A 20,461-nucleotide genomic window follows, 5' to 3' on the forward strand; every position below is an offset into this window, starting at 1 on the left:
TATGTGAGGGTGCATGAAAAAAACAATGAGAAAATCTCTAAGAAACCCTGTAAAATCTTCGAAAAGAACTCCTCTTCATCGCTGGTCGACTGGGATTTCCCGGCTATATTTAGTATCAGTGGAAAGCTTGGAATCTCCTCTCGGGGAGTGTCCCGATGCCAATGAAGGTTGATACGTCGTTCACGATATAAACCAATGAAAACCATCAAAACAAGCACCCCATGGCTGTAAACAAAAACGTGATTGTTGCCAACCAGACGCTGAAAGACGATCGCTGATTGGTCAAAATCACGCCGCGCATGCGCTGTTTACATATCGAGCCTTATTTCCGTTCTAAGCCATGGAGTCTGAAATAGCCACTTTGCTCAATTTAAACGCCAATGATCGCGATAATCTATCGAATTTAGTCGGGGAATTCTTTGGAGAGTCTTGGATAGATGACCAAGAAGACGTACAAAGCGATTTGGATGATGGAGAGGAGTCAGATGAGGATGAATTTGACCAGACTTCTGGGACCTTCGATTCGGTCATGAATAGCCAAGCTGCTGCAGAGTACAAAGAGTGCAATGCTGGCGATTTTGGCCAGGCTGAGTGGGAAAAGTCATCTAAGTTCAGGTGAGACGATTTTCAGGATGTCTTTCATTGTTTTCAGTATGTTTATATGCCCCCCAAATTGATAGTTTCTTCAAAATTTAGGCACAAAATATGTAAACATTGACATGGTCATTGTGTAAACAAACAACAGAGTGTTGGGGTCCAGCATGCACAGAGGGACCTACACCATGTACAATAGGCCTATGTATGTCAGCCTATCTCAATCTGTGGTTGCCTAGACCTAATCAATCAATCTTCCATTCATTTTCAGTTGTACTTGCAAGTATAATGATGGCCAGCCTTGTCATCAACGGTTCACAGCCCAAGATAAGGCGCATAGGAGAATGGCCATGATGCAGCTGACACCAAGTGAGTATAAGCAAAGAAACAAAGAAATCTTGATGGTGAATTGATGCCAAGTTTATTTAAGACTCAGAGAGTTGAATACATAGTTAGGTCTACATGTAATTACAATGGATGTTATGTGAAAACGGTATAAAAATATCAATGATTCTTGTGTTGACGCTAATCATTCTGTTTCTTTTCAGGGGAGCAAATGCTCGTTCTTTTAGGGAAGCTATCGTGTGGAATAAACTCCTCGGAGATGACTGCTAAAAGCAGGAGAAAGGAGCAGACTCCACGGAAGTTGAATCAGAAGACAACCTTCTGGCTTGAGGGACAGCAGATTTGTCGAGATACATTCATGTTTTTGCATGTGTAAGTATAACGCCATGTAGCAGATTCCTTGTTAAAATGTTATTGTCACTTACTGCAAGAAGTATCTATTCACACAAGGTTTGAGGAGCCCTTTGGTATGTTTGGCAATACATTAATGCATTTGAAGTTACATGTCGTTGAAGTAACCAAGGCGTTGTATATTTTTCAGGATTGGAAGCCCTAAACGTCTGACTGATCTTCTCCACCATTACACCGAAAATGGACTTGAGCCCAAGGAAAAGAAATCAGGAGGGAGGAAGTCGAACACCAAGTCATTTACCTTTGATGACACGCAGAGGGCTGTGCGCTTCCTGACTAATTATTCTGAGGAGAATGCCCTTGTTCTCCCTGGTCGGGTCCCTGGGTTTAAGAGGGAAGACATACAGTTGTTGCCTTCATCCCATACAAAGATTTCAGTGTACAACTGCTACAAGGAATCTTTAAAAGATACAGGTATGTACTAAAAGGACTGGAAAAAATTTGATATAATGAACTATTGCTCTCTGGCCTTGTAACTTATGATGTTCCTTTATTTTTTTTCAGGTCAGAACTATTGCTCTCTTTCTTTGTAACTTATGATGTTCCTTTATTTTCAGGTCATCGACTCATGGGCAACAGCACGTTTATGGACATTTGGAAACAACTCTGTCCATTCATTGTTAGCGCCAAGCCGATGTCAGATTTGTGTTGGACCTGCCAAAACAACAACACTTTGATCTATCGGAGTGCCAACCTGACTGATGAGGCGAAGAACGAACGGATCAAAAGCCAGGAAGAACACCTCTTTCTGGTTCAGCGCGAAAGATCGTTGTACAACTCCCTTACAAAAGAGGCCAAGAACGTTTGCAAGGCGAATGACATTGTTGACTTGGGACCCAATCCACCATGCAGCAGGGAAACATCGATGCACTACTCCTTTGATTTTGCCCAGCAGGTTCATCTGCCGAGTAACCCCATGCAGCCTGGTCCCATTTACTTCCTCGTTCCACGCAAAGTTGGAATATTTGGGATCTGCTGTGAGGGGCTTCCTCGACAGGTGAACTTCCTGATTGATGAGGCCCACCTGATCAGCAAAGGTTCAAATGCTGTCATATCCTACTTGGATTATTTCTTCAATAACTATGGCCTTGGAGAGACTGATGTTGACCTCCACTGTGACAATTGCTCGGGACAAAATAAAAACCGATATGTTTTGTGGTACTGTGCATGGCGAGTTGCCAAGGGCCTTCACAGATCGATTTCGCTGCACTTCCTCATTGCGGGGCACACAAAGTTCGCCCCAGACTGGTGCTTCGGGCTCGTGAAAAGGGCATTCAAGCGCACTGTGGTACCGTCTCTCAGCGTATTGGAGGATGTAGTCAACACGTGCTCTACTCCCAACGTTGCGAAGGTGATCGGCCGAGAAGATGGGACAAGAGAAGTTCCGGTTTGTAACTGGCAGGACTTCTCTACTGGTTCATGCAAGCCTGTGCCTGGAATCAAAAAGTATCAACACTTTAGGTTAGTTCATAAAAAAATATAATCAGAATCAATCTGTTTTCAATGACTTATCAACAGTGTATAAAATAATCAGAATCAATCTGTTTTTCAATGCTTGTAGTGATAAAAACTTACCAATAAGAGCTACAGTATTCTTGTACGCATGTGTGTGTTTTCAGTATAAAGTACTTTCAATGATGAGTCAACTCAAAATGATTCCTATCTGTTTCAGGTTCGATTCACAGCATCCAGGGGTGGTATTTGTGAAGGCGAATTCAGAGGGTGAAGAGGCCCCATTCCTAGTTCTCCTTCCTCAGGCTGTCTTTCCAGATGGTCATGCAAAGGTTATTGAGCCACCGGGACTGCCACTCGCACGACGCCAATACCTCTACAAGTCGATTCGTCAATTTGTAGATGACCCTTACAAGGATGTTGTGTGTCCAAGACCAGAAGCTCTGCCTGCTGATGACTCGGACAATGAACAGCAGGTTCCAAACGAAATTCCAGTGGAAAATGGACATCTTGCTAGACAGGACAACACTAGAGGGAAAAGGGGACGCGGAGGTGGGCGTGGCGCAGGGCGTGGTCGTGGCCGTGGCAGGGGTGCAGTAGATCGTAGCCGCAGCCCCCACTAACATTCTAAACTCTATTGCAATGTACAGACTATAAAAACAGTGATATTGTTTGATTTCTGATAAGTGATAGGACAGTGGATGAAGGGAACTGCTGCAGTGTATCTGCCGGGTGATCTGACAAAAAAATGAAATTTTGTAAAAAAAGAAACTGATGTTTGATAATGTTCCTGATGGAATTTTCACTTGAAATTTCATGAATATATTGGTCTATCTATGAGTAATACATGGTGTGAATTTCATTTCATTCGCTCGAAAATGGATGTATGTTGCTAAGGAGTTTATATTGATCGTCTTTAAGACCATTTTTGTCAAAAGTTGCATTTCCCCGAATTACTAAAATTCAAAACTTAAAACTCCCATATCTCTGCCAATTTTTGTCCGATTCTTAGAATTCAGGTACCAATGAAAAGAGGTTTTTATACTCTTTCATTTGACACCATTATCTCCATTTCTTTAATTTGACCCAAGTGTACTGTTTTGTACTGGAGGGTCACCAACATGACCAATGCTGTCATCCCCAGATTTCCTCCAGTGGCTTTATCAGTGCATTCTTAAGTGTGTCCTTGTAGAGAGGTACTGTCCACTTTCAGATAGTGCATTATGCTATTCTTGACTCTAACTACAGCGGACCAGTAACTCACAAACAATTTATGATAGAAACTGATATTGCACCCATACATAATTGCAACTTATTAAGCTAATGAAGAAAGCATTAGATCGTTAAATTAGGAACTGAAATAAGGTCACACAATCAATACTTATGATTTGGCTTTTTGCTACTGTTCATTTGTTTGCGCAGCCAAGGCTTTTTAGTGTTGTAGGCAGATATTCTTCATATAGAAATGTGATTTGCCTTTTTGCCATTGTTCATTTGTTTGCGCAGCCAAGCCTTTTTTGTATTGTAGGCAGATACTCTTCAGATAGAAATGTGATTTGGCTTTTTTTCTATTGTTCACTTGTTTGGGCAGCCAAGCCTTTTTTTGTGTTGAAGGCAGAGATATTCTTCATAAAGAAATGTGAAAGCAGAGACTTAAAAACGTTGATTTCGAAAACTCTCTACATGCTCATTATTACATAAAGTCTTAAAGGGAGACTAGAGGTGGGAGGCTAGTGGTGGTATTCGGGGTTAGGCTGTATTTCTTTCATGCCTTATAATTACGAAGAACGAGGGGTCAAGGTAACATGCTTTCACAATTTTAGATCGGGACTTATCCCCTCTTGATCAATATTGTTACAAGGGTCAGTCTTGCCTCCCAGTGCAGCCCTCAAAAGAGTAGAAAGAGTGCCTATTTGCCTGAGTAGGCCTAATATGCACAAGGAGAAACAAAAAACGAATAGAGGAACACGTGGAATCTATGAGAAATGCCCGCCACAAGGTCATGGTAAATAGTTTTCCGTCGTATTCATGGTTATGAATTTGCTTATTGTTATAAAAACTGTGTTACAGAATTAGCACTTACTACTAATTACTGTACAATTACATAAATAGAAAACTACTTACCTATGTTTCCCATAATTGTACACAACGCAATCAACAAATTTACGATTATTACCCAGAATTCAAATTTTTCGACATGACTTTGCGTTGACGATATCTTTGCCAAAGTTTCGTGAGATCGATATTCCGGGATTAGACTTAAAGCTGAATTCAGACGGGACCATAAACATCTATCGTTTATTTTATTTGCATCAACATTCCAACCATATCCTTTTATAGTTGAAATCAATAAAATTGGCATTTTGACAGACGGATTTTTAAATAATTATTCAGAATGAATTATAGTCTGAAATAATTTTTTTTTGGGGGGGGGTTGGGTCAGGAAGGGCCAACACTTTTTTTGCAATAGTGAGTTTTAAAGAAAAAGATAGAAGAAGTGAACCACTTTTCGAATGTAGAACCTCAGCAAAGGTATATGTAACGGAGTGTTCTTCAAGAATTAGAATAACTATTGGCCGAATTTGTACCAAATTTCACCTATGTAGAAAAGGTCAGTGGATAACACAAGAAGAGAAGTCACATTACATTTACACATTTCTTGAGAAGGGAGTCTACATGAAGAAGAACTGTTATCATGAATCGGAGCCAAGCTTTATCTTGAGCATACAAGTAAGTATCTACTGGCCTATCGCAGTCAATTATACCAATTAAAACGCTAATGGTGATATCGATCTGTACTGGGATGAGTGTACGCACAAACGTAGACCTGTGCATCCTAAACCTGAGGCCTTTACCAAACTCAACGTAAACAATCTAAAGGATCCGATTCCTTTCAATATGTCAGAAAGATAGAAAAGGCTTTGCTTACCAGCGGAGAACCATATCCATTCCAAATCTTTCGACTGGGATTGAGGTTGCTGAAACACCGCCATGACGCTCTTGAGATGATTATTTCGAAGATACAGTTCAGTAATCCACGCAATCTTCAACAGCAGCGGTCAATAGAGGATAAGCTTATTGACTTGTTCAGTGGCCAACTCGGTAAAATTTGCCGTTGGAGAGTAGTGTTTAGCATGCTAACTGGCCATTTAGCCATTTTCTTCACGGCTGGTTAGCTGGTTGGTTCCATCTGGAGTTTGTAAGCTATTATAGACGCTTCAGTTAATATGCTAACCCAGGTTAAGTGTTATAGAGTATGTATATGTATATAACATATTAAAGGGAAACTCTCAGTATATAATATACTATTGATATTTCGGTTTCTTTGCCAAGGTATAGGTTAAAGACGCGACACAGACGTCCTGCATGGACCCGATGTAACGCAAATCCTCCAAACTGTAGACCAAATCATTCAGAGTCACTGGGCCAAGAATATCGGGCACGGATCCAGGATGCAGAGAAAGAGGGGGCTTTTCATATAAAATCTGAAAATCCCAACAAATCTCAAAATTTCAAAGACTTTTACAAACTTTTATAGTAAATTTCAAAGATTTTTCAAAAATATCAAGGGATGTGTGTCCGCTGCATCCCCCTCTCCTATTTTGACCTGCCCCTGATGATAGTGATGCACTTTCCCCGAGAAAGAGCAAATAATGCAGAAACTCATGATATTGCATTCTCCCTTTAATAGCATGCCTTCATTCCTAAATCTTTTCAGATAATTTTAGAAACGACCCAAAGGCCTTCTGTGGGAGGATGTGATATCACTTCTAAATTCTGCTCTGAGAAAACCCACCAGTGTAGCCCAACCTCACAACAACAAAACACAAGGCACTTCCATAACCCACCTTGGTATATGGAACCTTTGGCACTACTAAAATACAGGCCAATAAAACAATGCAGCCCGAAAGTCAAGCTACCTGGTCTTTGATTTCAAAATAAACGCCTGAAGGATGCTGAGCCAATTATTAGAATACCTGGTGGCAAAAGGCATGCAACCTCAATCCCACGCAATTGGAAATATGCCCAAAGATGAGAACCTGTTGATTTTACTATTGTCTTCATCTAACTGGCCAACAGGAAAACACATGCCTAAACATGACTTTCACGATGCAATCTCTATAGCAACGTTGCCAAGCTACTCTGGATAAGCGCTTTGGCTGGTTGGAAGATGCATTTTTTAAACTTCCAAATATTCGCTTTGGATTCTCCAAACTTCACTTGATCTTGCGCATTCAAAGAACTGCCCAAATTCTTTACTCCGTTAAATTTTCAGCAAGTTCCTTCAAGCAAATCTTGTTGAATTTGGATCCCAAAGCCACTTGAAATGGCTTGCAAAAAGATGTTTTGCCAACCACTAGGTACAGGTCATGCTTGACGTTTTGACATCATAATGCATAGCGTCATTTAGCGTTAATTATTTTTAGGAATGATCCATTCGTCCTTTTTAAGGTTGCCTATGATGGAAAACCTCCTCCTAGTTTGACCTAAAATCTGTCTGGAACAGTAGATGATATGTGTCAACTAACTTCAGACAGATAATTAATAGGTTCCCAGCTCAGCCGTGTATTATTCTAAGAGGATTGTCAATCACTCAATACTCAACAGCTCTCATAAATAACAGGGATTCTGCCCTCTAGTGAGCAACTATAGAACTCATTTTAGAGAACATGCCACCTGGGAACCAGGAAAGAGACCACTGAAAACTATAAGATAGGCTGTTAACGGATATCTGCATTGGAAAATGTTACCTGGCCAAGATGCCATAGCTTGGCAAATCGACCCACGGCGCCATCTGAGATGATTTTTCTCTCCTTCAATGTGAAACTTGCGAAACTACAGGAGTACGATTTTTATCGGAATTCTCCTAAAGTAGTTACGGATGCTGATCGGTATAACTTCATCAGAATGAGTTACCTGACACAGAGAGAGATGGAAATAAGGCCAAGTGACCCACAACGCCATCTGAAGGCCATGTTAGAATAGGCTTTACCACTTCACCAATTTGAAACTTGAACTAATAGGTGAAATTTCTCCATCAAAAGTGTGTAAGGTGAACAGCCAGGTGGAGAGAAACAACTTTAACCATTAGGTGAGAGAATAAACAAATAGTATTCCATGATTGCTGATCGTTAACATCGATTGCTTGCTACTCTGGGCAGAGTTCATAGGCTTCAAGATCAGATTGTTATGGTTCTGGAGCTGAAGCTGGGTAGAGAGAACAGGCACAGCTCAGAAAACACCTTCACATTATAGGCTTACGAAAATTTGCTCAATGTGAATGTGGAGGAGGAGACCTGATGCTTAACTTTAAAGGCAACGCTAAGACTTTTAGCGTAGCTCAAGGCAGTACAGTCAATTGGGAGATAATCTGCAAGTTGCAAAACAAAAGCCAATACGTGTAAGTATGAGAAACAAAAAAATATTATCCAGTTTCCTATCTCAATCTCAGGTGTTCATGAACCTGATTACAGTCCTAAGTAAGTTGATTAATGAAATATCGGTACTTTTTACTAAATAATGTAGACAACCTGCGATAAGGTTACTGGGATGCTGGAGTAGCTTCCATGCTGAAGGCAAGGAAAATGCCATAGGTAACATTTTAGAATACTATCACTACAGCAGCTTCTGATTACCCTAATTAGCACCAGTTACCATCATTACAACAACATAAGTTACTGTGAAACGTAAAGAGGGCTGACTTGTCCCGTACGCAACATAAGTTACCTTCACCTTCTAAGGTCAAGCATCACATTCACTCAAAATACATGGACAAATTGTTTTCCGCTGGCTTCGTTGTCTTATTCTTATCGGATACCAGATCCATGATGAACCGAAGCAAGCCCCCTTGATGAACTGTCCTGCAGTTTTTAGTTGGACACTGGGCCTGGGGAGTAGTAAGGGGCAGACTAGGGTCCTTGAAGGACGCACTGGATGCTCGATCTTCGCACCAGCAGATTCAGTCAGTAAGCAATTCTCCAAACTGAGATAACACAGTAGGACTGCCTCATCAGACTACTCTATATAACACTACACAAAGTACGCCGCTAATCCTCTAGATAATCTAACCTACAAGCATTCAAAATAAGTATTCTTCATATAAATTTACTGTTCAATGCCAAGAAAATAAAACTAAAAGCAATAAAACTTTTGTGAAACATACCAACCTTGAAAATTGAATATTATTGCCAGTATCAAAAGTCACTTGACCAGCTAGTCAGATATTTTCAGACACCGAAGGAGCAAAGTGTACTTTTTCCTATGTGAATGTGTAAAGTCACGCCATCAAAATCTATCATTTGTAATTTTCGATAGGATCATCTGGCATTTGGTTTTAAGTGGTAAAGGTTCAGAACAGCTGCAACCAATACAAAGGCCTTAACGCTGTTGACACGGCAACAAATGTAATGCAAATCGAGCTGCTTTTTATCGAATCAATTGCTTTGATTGTTCATGCAACCAATACTGGACACCTGCTGTTTTCGGCTAAAATTTTTAGCTCACCTCTTAGCAGAGGTAAGCTTATCCCATACCGTGGCGTCCGTCGTCCGTCGTCGTCGTCGTCGTCGTCGTCGTCGTCGTCGTCGTCCGTCGTCCGTTAGCAGGGCACGTTTCGTAACTGTTAGAGCTATTGAGTTGAAACTTGGTACACATGTACCCTTATGTAATGACACCTTGGAGACCAAGTTTCGGTCCGATTCGTTTCATGGTTTGGCCACCAGGGGGCCAAACGTTAAAAGTGAAAATATGCAATATCTCCCTTAATAGTTGTCGGGAAATTTTGAAAAAAATATGGTAGGTACTTCTAGCAAAGGTGCATCATATATCCTCCGGGTTTTTGATTTGACCTCCTTTTCAAGGTCACAGAGGTCAAATGGTGTAAATTGCCCGTTAGGATGTAACGATGGCACGTTTCTAAACTGCAATGGCTATTGATACCAAATTTGTTACACATTTACCCCTTAGTCAGGTGATCTTAGGGACCGAAGTTTGGTCCAATATGATTCATCACTTGACCACCAGGGGGCAAAATCCAAAAACCTTAAAAATGTGATTATTCCTTAACTTCTTGCCCGATTGCCACCAATTTGATATCATGGGTACATCTAACCACCATACAGTATATGTCACACAGGTTTTTAATTTGACCTTCTTGTCAAGGTCACAGAGGTCAAATGGCGTAAATTCGCCGTCAGGCCGTAACTATGGCACGTTTCTTAACTGCAATGACTATTGATCACAAATTAAGTACACATGTACCCCTTGGTCAGGTGATCTCAGGTACCGAAGTTTGGTGCGATCTGATTTGCCGTTTGGCCTCCAGGGAGGGGGCCAAATCCTAAATTCTTCAAAATGCCATTATTCCTAGTAATGACTTGCCACCAATTTTATATCATAGGTACATCTAATTCTAACAACCATTCAATGTGTCACCCGGGTCTTCTTTGATTTGACCTACTTTGCAAGGTCACAGAGGTCGAATGTATTGTAAATTGGCCATTTTGGGGAAATTGTAATTGCTTGGACCTACATCAAACCTAACACTACATGACACAATACCATGCTCTTTATCCATCTTTCCTCCACATGAGGTGAGCACAATGGCCCTGGCCATTTCATTTTATTTGGCTGCGAATCAGTCGGGAAATGGTCCATGGATCATGTGTTGACCTGTTTGAAAAATTGACTTGTCTTGAAAGTAACAAGAAAGGCATGTACCATGTGGTCAAGAAAGGCATGTACCATCCATAGTCACAACCAAATGTCAATGGTAAATTTATACAATTTTACCTGGAAATATTAGTCAAATTTAAACCACAGCGAAACCGCATGGTCATAAGAGCAACAAATAAATAAAACTATGGCAATCAACCCAAAAATACTTTAAAGGGAAAATAACACTTTATACGTTGTTTGATTTGGCCCCCCTGGTGGTCAAATGGTGAATCAGAGCAGTGATAAGACCTTGAGAGTAAGGTCATTGAAAACCTGATAATTACTCTAAATGTTTATTTATCTGTTTTACCCCAATGTGCACTTCTAGTGATAGTGAAAACAGTGCCTGTCATCGAACAGGTCCCAATGGGTTAACACACCACTTCAAAGACATTAAGTGACATTACTATTATTACTCCAAGTGCAATTCATCACGTGTTTATCACTCGCAGTACAAAATGATATAAATGAGGCAATTATATATCATAACTTCATTAGTGTGTTCCAGGACTTGCTATTTATATTCATTCTAAAGTCATTTTCTGTATGGTTTTCGTGGTTAGTTACAGCGGCTGCATCCCTCACAGCCCTGGCCTAAAGAAACCTAAACAACTAAAATTTTGCTTCTAATTTGAAGTGAATGAGAAACGACATATTTCATTGTACAGTCCAAGTCACAAGCGACATCCGTCCAGCTTCGAACGTTTGAGTTGCGTGCTAAGTTGCGTGCCTACATGTAGTTGTGCGTCAATGACGCACTAGTGAAGTGCTTATCTCTCTATGTTTTGCGTATTACGCGCAACTTACACGCGACCTACATGCTTGGTAGCGCGTCATTGCCACTGATGCGCCAATGACGCGATTTACGGGCTGTCAATTGTGATTTGGAATGTATTTAAGATAATTTAGGAAGGATGCAAAGAGACTAGGATTTTTTTTGTTAAATTTGTGTAATCACCCTTAGCGGACACGTCTCTAAAGGACACTAGTTTTGGTCCCTGCAAATTGGTTGTTTTCATTCAATTTGACCTCTTTATTAAGGACAGCACTTGTCAGTCCCGAGGGTGTCCTTAATAGAGAGGTTCTACTGTATATTAAACCACTTTATAGTGCTGCTCTCTACTTGTTAATTAATGAATCAACCAAGAGTTAGGACTGAATTTGATCAGCTCAAGGTGATGAAATCGTTCAATTTCAACAAGAATTTAGTGGGCTGTATACTACATGCATGTAGTATATAGCCTACTATTCCTTTTTCGTCTTTTTTTAACAGAATTTAGGTCACAGGCTGTACTGTGGAAAATATCATCCACTCACAAAGGTTAAGGGTAATTAGGATTTCTGCTCTAGGAAATTAGTTGAAGGTGCACTTATTATAGTGCCTTATGCATTCTTCATGATCTGCAGCTCACAAAATGCATTTTGTGGTCTGGAAGTAAACAATTAAAAAGCCATAGACAGAGTACAAACAAATATTTCAAACAACTGCCTCATATGACAGTGACATTTGACAAATTGCCTGCATATGAGCAATGTATTCTGATTAAGCCATCATGAATATTCACATGCAACCCAAAAGGCATCATGACCACCAAGGTTTTTGCATATCATCATGTAGGCCTACATATACCCAGGCTACATTTAAAGGGAGTTTGATAAGACCATGAGCTTCAGGACGCCCAAACGGTACAACAGACCATACCACATGCATATAAATCGTTTACCAATTAAATATTCACAGGTCACACAATGAAACATAGCATGAGAAGGTAACAAGTCAGCCAGCTGCTGGTTCCCAAAGAGACAAAGACATTCTATGAGACCACCGCTCCTCTGAAGATCAAGTACATCTATACATTTTTGATTGTGATAGTGTCCTACCCATGGAGCAAGAATTCCGGTTGTACCACTGTGGTTGTACAATGCCAGCTAAGCTGGGACTTGAAATTTGAGATTTATAACCGCATACATCAGTTTAGCTATTAAGAACAACCTCTCTATTGAGGACACTAGTTTTGGTCCAAAATTAGTAGTTTCCATTCAATTTGACCTCTTTATTCAGGGCAACCCTTTTTTCAGGACACTTCTCTCACCTCTTCCGTCCCGAGGGTGTCCTTTATAGAGGGGTTATACTGTACATTGTAACTTTTAAAGAGGAATAGAAACAGTAGATTAAGTACCACAAACTACTTTTGAAATAATTAATGTCACTATTTTCCGTTTACCACCATTGCCTGACGGGGACCCTAAGCAAAGTATGCTTCTTCTACTCTACCATATCATACCAACACAGTGCCTTTGAGTTACCATGGTTACCAGCCAATACAATGCATAAAATTAGGAAACATTCATCAAGAACTTGACATACAGGCATGAGGTGATATTGTTAAGGAGACTAATTGTATGGTCAATATTAATAATTCAAAGCTGAAAAAACCTCATTATGATACTTTTTAGGGTCTTTGTTTGTCTCAACAGGTCAGAGAGGAAATCCAGAAGAGATTTAGGCAAAGGGAATGACATGATATTGTATATACTGATTGGCCATTTGAAGGCCAGATGTAAGAGCAGATATGTCTTCGAATGAGACTGGACCTTAAAAACAGGCAGAGAAAAAATCCAGAAGATGATAAATGGAATGACACTATGCAGGATATTGTATATTGATTGTCCTTTTGAAGGCCAGATGTTACAGCAGATCTAGATGTGTCCAAGAATAAGATTTGACAAAACAGAAAGTGGAAGAGACCCAACCTCTAACCTGAAAGAGGCACGGGCCAGGGGTCTGATCTGGGGGCTAGGAAAAAGGGAAAATTGAATGTGCCCGGGAATTATGTATACCACCATGTTAAAACCATTGATACACAGCTACGGGATTCCCTTAGAAAAACAGCGATTCGTTTGACCCACTCTCTCTCTGTCCTGGCCCTGACCAGGTTTATCAAAAAAAAACATTGACAAATTGATAGTTTAATGACCAATGTCATGCCAGAAAAGTTACTGAATTCCAGGATGTCCCCTCCGGATTGTGAAACAAAATGTTCATGGGCAATCCATAACGAAACTGGTTTGGTCTAGAATATACAGCAAACGAGCATGGATCTGCCACAACCCGTAACTCCCAACCCCGAACCCCTCCCCATCACTGCCAGCTCATTCAATCCAAGAAAAACCATTTCCATTATGTCCCATTCGTAATTTTATTTAACTGTCAATCAGACAAAACCTCGAATACTGACCAATTACCAGAAATAAGGCCAAAATCAGGCAAAAATAAATTGTAAACAAACACACATGCATAATGACAGATACAGACTACATGAAAACATCAGCTGTAAAATCCTGAAACGAAGTATCAAATCGAAACAAAATCCAGATAATTTAAGTCACAAATCAATATACAATCTTATAGATCCATCCATTTTGTAGAATGATAATCGGGGTTGGTTCTCACCTGACTTTTGTGGCTTATCCATGCCAGGTGGTTTAGTGTCCTTTGATACAGCGCAATGTTTTATCCAAATGTCGCATCAGGCTGTCGCGGTTCTACCAATCAGAGCGCTGGTGCCCTCGCAATGCTAAATCCATATAGACAGAGCAATAGCTAGCTGAGATGTAGCCGGGCCCTGTAAAGCTAGCTGCATGTATGCTAAAAATCAATAATTTCTCTAGCATCTCACAACACAATGAAAGCACTGGCTATGCTCTTTTTCCAATCCCGAGAGACCGCGATACCAGGAAGCGTGATAATGAAGCAGCACGTGGACATCTCGCGTTCGCGTGCCCATTGTCGCAATTTGTCACACAATTGAAGGGGTAATTTTATGATCACAAAGCAAAACCCCACGAGTCCCGGGGGTATAGTTTATTTTCTGTTTGTCAGCAACCTGCAATTGTGACGTTCCATAAAACTGTTCGAGGCGAGTTTTTTTGTACAGTTGCAGGCTCCAATGAATGCAGGAATGTCCGCTCGACTTTTTCTCCAAGGCAAAAGAAATATGATATAAGTTGTGTCTTCCATATTCGTTAAACATGTCAAGATCTTACTAGATTATGTTTTAATGTTCTTTTAGAGAAATCAATTATCTAAGATATTCGAGTAAAAGATCCCCTGGGGTGTGGTCACGGTGTTTAATACCACGGATGAAGTGTATCCGTGGTAATACCAACACTGCAAAAAACAGGCACGTTATACATGCTTCCCGAAATTGGTGGCTTGCATTGGAACTAACTTTTCCCCCCTTGCCCGTCAATAAAGGCATTCAAGTGTGTGGGTCAACCATGACTATCCCCTTTGTCCCTCCACCATAAGGCCTAGTTTCCCCTCATGACATCACTATTTCGGACACTCAGCGCCCCATTTCTGGAAAGGTGTATACCAGCCATCAATTCGGCGTTCGAAGTGAACTATGACTTCGATCCCCTATGCTGTAGGCCTAGCTAGTGGGAAGGGCCTGGTCAGTCTTAAATTAACTTTGCGGCGCGACCTCAAAAAGACCCCTCTTACATATCTGATAGGCACAAATATGATATCTGATATCTACCTACACCCCGGACGCTGCGGTATCGAATTGACAGCCTCGGAGTCTCGCCCTTATACCCTTCTCAGCTGGAAACCGCAGAGATCGTAAGCCTCGCAAACAAGCGATCAAAATCGCTGCGAACTACGAGAAAATCGTAGACTCCCTGGGCAGTCCATTGCGTTATCCTTATTGGATCTACTTATGGTGTGGAACGAGGCCGGTCCACTGCGTCCGGAGTGTAGATGATCGATGCAATCAGAACTTTCTGCGAGTCTGGGGTAAAGCCAGACTGGCTGGGGCGTAATCATTGGGTTTTATCGCACAGGTAGCTGTGATCAGCAATTCTTCTCGCAGGCACCTGCAATGACAACCGCAAACGAGGGATTTTTGTTGCATGCGATCACGATCGCAGGTCGTAGCGTTTGAAATTGCTCGTTTACGGGGCGCTTGTATTATATGTAGAGCAAACGGCCGGGACCGAAACGCACCACTCACCAAACTCATTACATCTGTAAATGAAACTGAATCGTACTCTAAACTTTATACCTTGATGCTTACCTGAGTTAATTAAGATTTTAATTCTTTAAAGATCACAAAATTAGAAAGCGCATTCTTCAAATAGCTGCGGATGACTGTTGTTCATATCAAATATCAAATAGTTCAGCTCTGTTGAGTTGAAACAGAGATTCAGCGGGGGTGTATGGATGGCCATTGCAGGGAGATTTGGGACGAAAATCGGCGTTTTACAAACCACTCCATCACCACCCACCCAGAGCTCTATTTTCCTCCACTACCCCCACCTCACCCATGGCTTTTAATATTTCAGTTTCCAATTTTAAATACGCTGGTTTCTTGCAAATGACTATAGTGCTGCTATCTGGCGTCGGAAGATGGAACTGCATGTACAGCATCAGTTGGTACAAAAGATACCGGTGTAACATCTGTGGTTGTTTCCCATGTGTCAGTGTTTCCAAACAATAGGCAGCTAGAGAGAGCATGACTTTTCAATAGGGGGAAACACAGAAAAACTTGTCAATCTATCTTTTAGCGTTCCCAAACAATGAGGGGAAACACTCAAAAATAGAAACACTCAAAAACATTACACCGGCACGTCTTTTTGAGACCATGTAACTGATGCCGTCGTGAGCGATGTGATATGGTCTGGTCTGGTCCAATATGGTTTGGTTTGTTCCGTAAACGGCCCTAGTGTCGCAACCCAAGCATGAATGTCATCGACCGACCCTGTGCATTATTTTTCCCGTTTCTTGACTATGCGGTGAAACTAAAGGATATACATTTCACAATAATGTCAGCATATGTAGGCCTTTGAAACTTACAAAATATATCAAATTTATTGTATCCCAGACTAAAACTTTGTTTCGCACCAAAATAGCCACTGGCTACCGTGTGTTCCAGTGTGAAACGTTGGACATTGTAACATAATTCTAATCGCGCTTGGTCCATGCACTTACATTTTCTACTTAAGGTATTAAAATGAATTTATCTGGAGATTTTCGGCAATAATCTTTGCGAATCCGCATCGCTTTGGGGTCTTTCTTTTTATGATAAATAAAGGCCTATCGGAAAAATAGACAATAAGTCCTAATAAATCCTTCCCACGTGAGAAATGAATATCAAATCAGGTTTATTATTTTTGGTGTGCGTAGTTTCTCCTCCCATGCCACGTCGTAGGTTCAACCGCGCAACTAGGTCCCCTATCAAACTTTCTTCTATGCTAATACAATGTAAGAAATTATGAGAAATTACCTGTGGACGATAAATTCGGGAGGGTATAAAAGCCGGATTGTTTTCTTGACGAGTCAGTCTTAACCGTGTCTATTTTATACTCGGCTCCTAGAGAAGAGACAGAAAATTTCAAGATGAAATGTATATTGATTTCCGCTCTTGCCTTTATAGTGGTGAGTATCAAATCCCTTTTTCGTGGGACTAATGCTCCTTTGGTCGGGTCTGATAATTATATACATAAACAAGGTTCTGATTTCGGGCAAGGACACTGAGCGCGATTCGATTTTCGACAGACTTCTATAAAAAGTCTCCTACCATCAACTTCTTTGTAGGTGAATGTCGCCTTTGGTACGGAGAGTGTTGGTCCGGATGGGAAGCCATTACCGGGAGCTCCCCCAGTTGGTAATCCTTTTGCGGTCCGGAAAAGAAGAGATATAGAGTATGTGGAAGAACACCGTAAGTTATCTGTTACTCCACTCGCCTTTAATACGGATTAATTCGAAACACAGAATTTCATTCATTCTGCACTGAAATTGTTCCTGTCGAAGAAGACGAAAAGGAAAGGGCAGCGTCATGCGCAGTTTTGTCAGATTGCTTTATCATTACCAACTTCCCAGAGAGAGAGAGTCAAGTCCAATGTCAAAAAGGATTAGGAATGTATACTGTGTTGGAGGTATTGGTTGTCTCCCCAAATACCACGAGCGCAGAGCGAACATGAAGGCCATAACCAAGGTGGGCGCCACGCCGAGGTTAAGGGCGAAATGACGTCGTGACAGGGCACCCGAGCAGTCGCCAGTGTCTGGTGAGGCAATCAATACTGACACTGAGGTATCAGTTTTTATTCTAAAACACCTCGATCTTATCTTTGCAATGTGATTTTGACTGAGATTCCATATTTCGTACCAACCCAGTCGGTTGTGGCACCAATTTCGCTCTCGCCAAAACGAGACGTAGTGTATTTTACACAGAAAACGACACTATATTTACATTGCAATTTAAGTATTTTGGGACAGTCCACAACCAACGACACCAGCAGTTGGTCTCAACTAGATCGACATAAGCGGACCTACCAGATTCACTGTGAAGGTTTCGCCGAAAATCTCACATGATACGATTTTCAAATTATCAATTTTCTCCGAGACAGAGACCGCGCGATAGATCGTTTCTAAGGAGATCGACGTCCGTTAATCTCAGAATGATCATACACACCATTTAATCACTCAACAACTTATATGAATCATTGGCTACGAAACCTTGATATTTTTTGTAGATCGAGAAAAGCGATCGGCTGAAGATCCGGACGACAAATCCGAAGCTGATGACCAAGGCAAGTTTTATCAACGAAATTGTACGAAGTATGACGCTGCGCCTCCTCGTACAGTTTACATCTGTGCGTGGTCGCGTCAGGTGTTCTGGGTAATTTCTAATCTCCTTCCTGACGTTAATGTGATCACCACGAGACCCTGTGCTTCACTTCAGCCGATAAGATATGATATTCGGTGCGATATTTCGAGTGATCTTAATCCCAATTTGCACCACTGAAAAACCCAAAGCATTTGTTTTGATCAGAAAAGCATTGGTTGATGAACCAATTTCATCGAAATAGCGCTTGAGCACGATCTTTCCAGGTCAAGCCGCCCGTCAAGTGACTGATACTCAGGATGGAACTGAGGCGGGGCGACTGCCATAAATGGTTTTTCCGATGTCATGCCCAGTGCGCATCTCCCTGCCCACGTGTAGCCCAAAACATCTTGCACAAAAGCTTTTTAAATGAATGGGTTTTTTTCAGTGAGGAGGAAGAGAGAAATAGAAGAAATCGGTAAGAAATCTTTTTTTGAAACCAATAAACCGAATATACCATTAAAAGTCCAGTTATTTGAGTTCATCTACATGCTCCTAGGTGGCCAAACCTGTTCTATTTAGTGCTGCCACCTAGGATGCAATTGATGAACTAACCTTTTTTTCAGTTAAGCTTACGAGAATCGACAGAAAACCAATATGGTCAACACTCTTGTGTCTTCGTGATTTAATGTAGCTTACCTTTTTCTCTCAGCAAGGGAAAAGCGTGAAGAGAATCTCCTGGACGATTCTGCTGTCGCCCGCGAGCTGGAGGACGAGGAACCAGTCAAGAAGAGGAAGAAGAGGGAGATCGTGTTTGTCGACCACGATGCCGAGATGACCGCCGAGGAACATGAGAGGTGGAAGAGAGAAGCGTCAGAACAAACGGAAGGTTAGGACCCTGAGGTGGGTACTAAGCAATGTCAAACAGGCGTTGATGTGCGATACAATTTCCAATGAATTTCCTACCCGCATACATGTACAGCTTGAATCACGCATACCACCACACATACCCTACAGCTTGAAACACACATGGTATATGAATGATCTATTTCAACTGAATCATTCTGTGATTTCTTTTGGGTAATCACAAAATATCTTAATTATATTCTTTTAATCAATATTATGTTGGACCAAAAGGACAAGTGGACAAAGGACAGAATCTATTAAAAAGTACTACATGTATTACACGAGAGACCGGCGGAAAAATATGACGCCTGTTTTCTTTTTTTCAGGGGGAAAATAAAATAGAAAAATACCTCAAAAAGTCAGTCTGAATTATGTAACACTGAGAAGATGTACATTCACGGTTTCCTCAAGCAGAATTTACAATACGTCCCTGTGATTGGTTCATTATTATGACAGTCTCGAAGAAGCAGGATTCGGGGCTTCTTATTGGACTGTACAAAATATTGCCTCAGGAAAGTAATGCATGTTGCATTTTTGCACCTGTGTTCGAGCCATGTATCCATACACTTTACCTCTTGAAGCTGAACGACGTAAACAACTGTCATCGGCCATCTAGGCCGCCGACAGACCAAATCGACATCAGTGAAACCCGGGGTGCAATTTGGTCTGGAGGTTGGGGTTTGCTAGAAGCCAAAATGGTTGATGTTTATCACCTTGTCAAGCACGTGAATCTGTACAGAATCTAATATCAAAACAGCCTTACCCTCTTGATCAAGAAATTAGTTAGACCTAATGCAAATCATAGAAAAATATGCAATTATCAGCAGAAAAGACGATGTTTTTCCAAATAATTATTACCAAAAACATTTGTTAAACGTTAATGTAACATGTGTACACTTGTTTTTATCTATTTGATGCTGATCACCTCATATTTCAATAAATACCATTCCAATGTAGAATTATTGTCATTTGTTGTGGTTCCTTACTATAATGTCTTGTTTCTAGTGAAAGGCAGTTCATCTCGTCCAGCCTACCTAGCCAAGTCCAGCATCCACACATATAAGCATGCTTACTTTAGTCTTTCAGTAAACTGCCTGAATTAACAAGAATTGTTCCCTGAAAAAGGTCCTACCAAAATATTGGATGACGGATTTAATGCGAGGCTATAGAGACCAATGACCTCGGATTAAAAACCTGCATTTTGTACAATCAGCGCTTTTACTTGCGATGGATTGACTTAAAAATGCCAAGTCCATCCATGACCTATACACTTATCGAATAATGATAACAGGCCTTCGTACAATTGATAACATCACGTTGTAACCAATCAAAAGCGACAAAAGCAGATTGCAGCTGCTGTCGACTGCAGATGTGCACATCTGAAATATCAATATATTGTACGCATTTGTTGTTGTAGAAAGCGTGTT

At 41.0% G+C, this 20,461-nt stretch overlaps 1 protein-coding gene across 1 annotated transcript; it reads left to right on the forward strand.

Moving 5' to 3' along the window:
- The first annotated feature begins 218 nt into the window (after nucleotides 1–218).
- Nucleotides 219–3,887, forward strand: LOC135498308 (uncharacterized). The gene is made up of 6 exons (XM_064788561.1): nucleotides 219–615; nucleotides 866–963; nucleotides 1,143–1,311; nucleotides 1,481–1,764; nucleotides 1,908–2,811; nucleotides 3,023–3,887. The coding sequence occupies exons 1-6, from the start codon at nucleotides 341–343 to the stop codon at nucleotides 3,423–3,425; spliced, it is 2,133 nt and encodes a 710-aa protein (XP_064644631.1). The 5' UTR covers nucleotides 219–340; the 3' UTR covers nucleotides 3,426–3,887.
- Nucleotides 3,888–20,461: the final 16,574 nt, after the last annotated feature.

The sequence above is a fragment of the Lineus longissimus genome, chromosome 13, assembly GCF_910592395.1.
Source record: "Lineus longissimus chromosome 13, tnLinLong1.2, whole genome shotgun sequence".
NCBI classification, from domain to species: domain Eukaryota; kingdom Metazoa; phylum Nemertea; class Pilidiophora; order Heteronemertea; family Lineidae; genus Lineus; species Lineus longissimus.